This window comes from Grammomys surdaster, unplaced genomic scaffold (genome assembly GCF_004785775.1).
Source record: "Grammomys surdaster isolate TR1022 unplaced genomic scaffold, NIH_TR_1.0 124160, whole genome shotgun sequence".
NCBI classification, from domain to species: Eukaryota; Metazoa; Chordata; class Mammalia; order Rodentia; family Muridae; genus Grammomys; species Grammomys surdaster.
The window spans coordinates 74,867-80,866 of NW_021619243.1; the positions used below are offsets into that span (position 1 = coordinate 74,867).

The following is a 6,000-nucleotide window of genomic DNA, read 5'->3' on the forward strand; positions in this document are numbered from 1 at the left end:
CTTCTAGGATAAACACCAGGTGGCCCATTACTCACTTGGGCATGTTTAGACTGGTCAAGATATGTCTTTGGTTGTTTTTACATTTTTGGTCACCTTGTCCCTAGAGGGGCTTGATATTTTTATTATGGCTGTTCTCAGCAAGCTCAGCAAGCCATCCGGCAGTCCTTGCCAAGTTGTTTTTAATTTTTACTCTCACAGTGCTAATCCATAAATATAGGTTAGACACCATACTCCTACCAACAAGGCTGAGAGATCATGGCAGAAAAGAAGTGGGAAGATTGTAAAGACCAGAGGCTGTGGATAATCTCAAGGAAACAATATTATCAGTCCACAAGAGTTATACATTTGGACCCAGCATGATTATGAAAGCATGTACAAGACCATGTGTGCTCAAACAAGACAAAATACCAAAATGGATCATATAGGCATGAAATGTCATCCTGAGCCAAGACACTATTGAGATTTGATAGTTACAAAGTGAGAGATAGTCAATTTCTTCACTGCTGTGACCTTTAGGTCAACCATACTCAAAACAAGATTCCAGTGACAATAGTACTTATAGAACACAAAGTGTACTTGACTGGAAAAAAATAAAAGAAACAAGTTTCTTTGGTAAGAGGATAAGGATCAAAAGAGAGGATAGAAGAGGATGGAGTGGTTTGGGTGAATATGGTCAAAATGTTTTCTGTGAAACTAGTAAAGAATTAAATGTTTTTCAAGGCAAAAATAAAATTGAAAAAGTACATGTAATGGAGAGGCATTTTGTCAGAATTGTGAGAAACAAGAAATGTAAATATAGTTTTTAGTCAGTAGACAGTATAGATTTAAATGCAAACCAATAAAATATGCTATTTATCTGTTTGATAATTTCATTTATGTAAGCAAAGTCTTGCAAACAACTTATCCAGTGCAATCACCACTATGTATTTTATGATGAAGCAGCAAGGGGATCCAAGCTATCCAACATAAAGCAGTGATAGGGAAATAGGGTCTTTATTTCCAAGATTTATTTTAGATTCATATTTTGAGGAAACATGGTATTTCATAAATATGTACAATTCACATATGATAATTAAAACTGTTTAAATTCAACACATTTTACTTGATACTTTATCATTTTATTCATTCAGTGAGTTTAAAATCTGCATTAGGTATATTTTTAAATCATTTATTTTAATAATATATTTTAACATGTGCAATATCTTTATTTTCTTATATGACCAGATTATTTTTCTTTTTTTCTTGCATTTTTCTTTTTCATCCCATTTTACTACACATCGAGATCCATGTTCTTTGTCTTTCTGTCTATGTCTCTCTTTTTCTTGTGTGTGTGTTTGCGTATTTAGAAAACAAATAGGAAAATTGATAAAGGAAACAAACAGGTATTTCAAAAAACAAAAAAACCTGGGTTTCATGTACACACCGTTAATACCACTGCCCAAGAAGCAAAAGAGGTAGATCTCTGATTTCAAGGTTATCCTATTGTACATAGAGAGTTTCAGGAAAGCCAGAGCTACACAAGAAATCCATTTGTCAAGGAAAAAAGAAAAAAGTAACAAGCAAACAAATAAAGAAAGAGAGAAGCAAAAGTATTTTACTGGGAATAGGAGTGCATGCCTTCAGTCCCAGCTCTCGCTAGGCAGAGGCACACAGATCACTACAAATCTGGTCTATATAGTAACTTTTAGGACTGCCAACACTATATGAGTTATAGAAACTCTGTTTCAAATTAAAAAACAAAAAATAAAAGAGCAGTGAAATAGCAAATGAAGTATCCCCTGACCTCAAACAACCCAACACACATCTTTAAGTTTTTTTAAAGATAAAACAAAGTGTTCTAGTTAGAATTATTATTCATTGGATGAAACACTATGACCAAAAGGGAACTGAGGAGAAAAAGATTATTTGGTATCTTTATTATGATTACTATTGGTGTCATGAAACATCATGACCAAAAGCAAAATGGGTATGAAAGTTTTTATTAGGTGATTACCTCCACATCATCATGCATCACCAAAAGATATCAGGACAGAATATCAAAGAGGGCCAATTGTGGAGGCAGGAGATGACATAGAGGCCACAGAAGGGTTCTACTTACTGGCTTTCTCATAATGTTATTCTTGGCCTGCTTCCTTATAGACTTCATGATTACCAGCCCTAAAATGTTTTCACCCACAAAGGGTTAAGCAATACCACTACAGGTTTTCCTACAACCCACTCTTATGGGGACATATTCTTAACTGATGTTCCCCCCTTTCAGATGATTTTTGCATGTACCAAATTGATAGAAAACTTTGCAGCATTTTTAGCTTATGCTTCATTGCTGTTCATTATTGGTGGCAGTCAGGTCAGGTACTCAAGTAGGGCAGGGCCCTTCACAGAGGAACCAATACACTGGCCATGGAGCAATGCTGTTTTTTGATTTGGTCACTGTGACTTGCTCAGTTTGCTTTCTTATGGAACTAGGACCACATTTGCAGAGATAGCATCACACCCATAATTGACTGGGCCTTCCCACATCAAGAAATGATTAAGGATATACACTGCAGGCATGTCTATAGCCTGGTCTTATTGAGACAATTACTGAATTGAGTCTTCCTTCTCTCCAGTGAATCTAGTTTGTGTCAAGTTGATATAAAACTAATCTGTACACCAAGAAATATGAAATTAAAAAAAATCTAAAAATGTTTTAGACAATATGACAAACTGTTAAGAAATTGGTAATAACAGTTTAATAAAAGTATAAGCTAGTGAATACTCAAATATAATCTTACTAAGTGGTCATTTACAAGATTCTTATGAGAATAATGACAGTAACAGAACATGCAGAAAACCTGCAGGAAAGGGTAGAGTTCTGAGTAATTTCTTATATTATTTCTAAATGTTTACCACATCAAAAAACTTACATTGAAAATTAAAGAATACTTCATGAATTATTTATTCATTCAATTGGAGTAGATAAAGTTGAAACATCATACAATTAAATGATTTTTAACAGTAAATTTAAAAGAAAATTAAACTATAATTGTCTAGATATTTTTGATATCTATTTCTGTATTCCTTATTTCTGCAAGTGATAGTTTGAGGTAAATGGTAGAAAACTCTCCACAGTGCTAATAATGACTGCTATCAGCACTCACCTATGTAAGCCATGACAAAGTCTCTTACATCAGAGAGGGTGGTACACACTTGAAGGGCTGCTTGGCTTTTTGTTTCCAGATGTGCTGGAAAGTATCTTTATGTATCACACTTCCTTTATAAATTGTCCAGAGGATAAGGGAGCTAGCAAACACAACCCAAGTGCCAGTTAAAGAATAAAGTGTTGATGACAAAATATCAGTGAATACAATACAGCAGACACCACAGTTGTACTTCTCAAATAGATGAATACAGCTTGAATACATGATAGACCTCCATCTAAGGATTTAAAGAATAGTCAGTGGTCATTCTGACTGTGTATGAAGAAAAGATTACAGGGATGTAATGCATGGAAATAGAAACCTCAATGATAAGGTCACAGACAAGAGTGGAGAAATGTGCTCAGGATAAAGATATATTTAGGGATAAAACTCTTTCCACTGCTGAGACACAGAAGGATAAAATGGACAGATTAGTTTCACATCACTATTAGACACCAGAGAAATGTCCTAGAAAACTTGTAGGAACTCCATTTTTCTATTCTATTACTTGGGAAAATATAATACAAATATAAGTATACACAGGAAAATATGTCTGGTATGTCTGTAAGACAAGATTGTTAATATTTTATAGTATAAATACTCTTTTCTAGTAATGTACTACTTTGATTTTATTTTTGACTATAAAAATGAATAATTTTAATAGGGTAAAATCCTTTAATTCATCATGGAAAGGCAACTCCTTATGGCTCAAGAACCTGGAAGTACACTCTTTGCATATATGGGCCTGTTGCTGCTTGATGTACTAAACACCACATGCACATGTACATTGGCACCTGGGCTGCTTCAGTTAGAGAAGAGAGGAAAAGGGGAGGAAGTAGAGGACTTAATTATAATGAAGTAGAAGGAGTTTAACCAAGCGTCCAGTGTCCCTAGGCTGCTAGGCATATAACATATTTGTGATGTTATTTAAGATGTGGTCCTTAAGCAATTGAGTCTACCATGAGTTACCTCACTGAGATATGAATTGTGGCATATAGACATAAAGTTTTGGATCAGTAGTCATCTTTACTGTGTTAGTCTCAAACTAAATGCGTCAAGACCCCAAATATCTCATGATCATTCTGTACATATTTCTTCTTCTACTGTCTTTGATTTTTTTACCTAACACCCCACGAAGAATTTAGCATTACACAGCAATGTCATGCTGAGCACAATTCACATTCCTAAGTATGTTTCCTTTCTTTTTATTTGTTTTTTTCCTACTGACTTTCTCATATGTTTACAGACATTTACAAGCACTATTTTTCTAGTTTATGGTCTTTTCCACAGATCCATAGAGATTCTGGATATATGATTTGGATAAGCATATTTATTTCCTTTATAAATAGAAAGACTTAATTGTTGTCATTACCTTCCTATGAAATCTGACTTATTTGATGTTATTTTTTAATATTTCAAATTTCAGAAAACCTTAAAACATCCTTAGGTGGCCATCATCCCAGATAGAGTATTTTGGGGGCACACAAACATAAAGGAGGAAAAGTACTAGAAACATATATGGAAAGCAGATAAACATTTAAAATCTGTTTAAGAATAAAAGAGTTTAGGACAAAAAAAACAAAAACAAAACTAAGAAATAAAAAAAGAAAGAAAAAATAGACAAAGACATATCTAGAGTAGAAATTGCTTGCCAATTTTACTAGTGACAGTCCTCTTCTGAAATCAGCTGGCTGTAACATAGTCAGTACTTGTCACTCTGGCAACATTCTACACACTCAGGAGTCTCTTCACTGAATTACATCATCTCTTCCCTCAAGAGTACATCTGGACTTCAAGAAAACCCAAAACTTCAAAGTCATACTTAGATTAATATATCCATAGTCTGAAATCATAAGTCTGATAATATTAAAATTATCTTGTGTTACATGAACGACAAACCAAAGATCATGGATATTGAACAACAGTGAAAGCAAAATGAATAACATCAAAATTATCACTTTACACTTAAAGAAGAAAAGAAGTACAAAAGAAAATACACTTGAAGAGATTTGAGAATGGAAAAGTATTATGAAAAACTAAAGGAAGTTTTAATCCCTACATCCACTAAATCATAAGAATTCTGAACTCTTGGAATGAATAATTATACTTACTGTATATGAAAATCTTGGTAATTGTATGGCATATATTTATCAGAAACTTTGTTGCCTGTGTAAAAAATATGAAGAGGGAAAAATGCACCAATTGTCACATCTCCTTGGTGGTAAAAATAATCCTTGCTTGTTACATAGCATTCATTGTCAGTAAAGGCACACACAAAATTGGGAATATACAGGAGCCCAAAGGTAAAAATCCAGACCATCCTATTAACATATAAATCTGCCCAGCCATAAGACAGATAGATACATATCCAATGATGCCTAGTAGATATATATTTGGTTCACATGTTTGTGAACATTTTGTACTTCTGACTGTTAATGAGTGCCTCTGTGTTGTCAATCACCCACACTTCAGGACACTTCCCCACTGCCAATGAGAGTTGTGGAACTCTTTCTTCCCTTAGGCTCTGCATCTGAGGCCCTGTGTTCTCCTTAAAAACAAGTCAGAAAATATGTTTTGGATCTTCTACTCTAGCCAGAGGCAGCATGATTTCAGCCAAGAAGACAGCAGGAGCTAAAGGATCAACTTCTTACTGGGCTGTTTTGGCCAAGTTCAAAACTTTTAATACAGTAATTTTGGCTGAGGATATCATGCTACATCAGAGGTTGCAATGTTAGATGAATTGGAAGAAGGTGTAAAAATGTCCACTCTAGTCATGCACAGGGCAAAGCAGTGGGCCATGCAATTACAAGCAAAAGACAAC

General features: G+C 34.3%; 1 protein-coding gene across 1 annotated transcript in view; it reads right to left on the reverse strand.

Annotated features, from left to right (window-relative positions):
- LOC114636462 (vomeronasal type-2 receptor 116-like) overlaps positions 1–5,499 on the reverse strand; it is a 43,663-nt gene extending 38,164 nt beyond the window's left edge. The window contains exon 1 of the mRNA XM_028784540.1: positions 5,291–5,499. Within this exon, the coding sequence (XP_028640373.1) occupies positions 5,291–5,499 (209 nt within the window). The remainder of the gene's footprint in view (positions 1–5,290) is intronic.
- Positions 5,500–6,000: the final 501 nt, after the last annotated feature.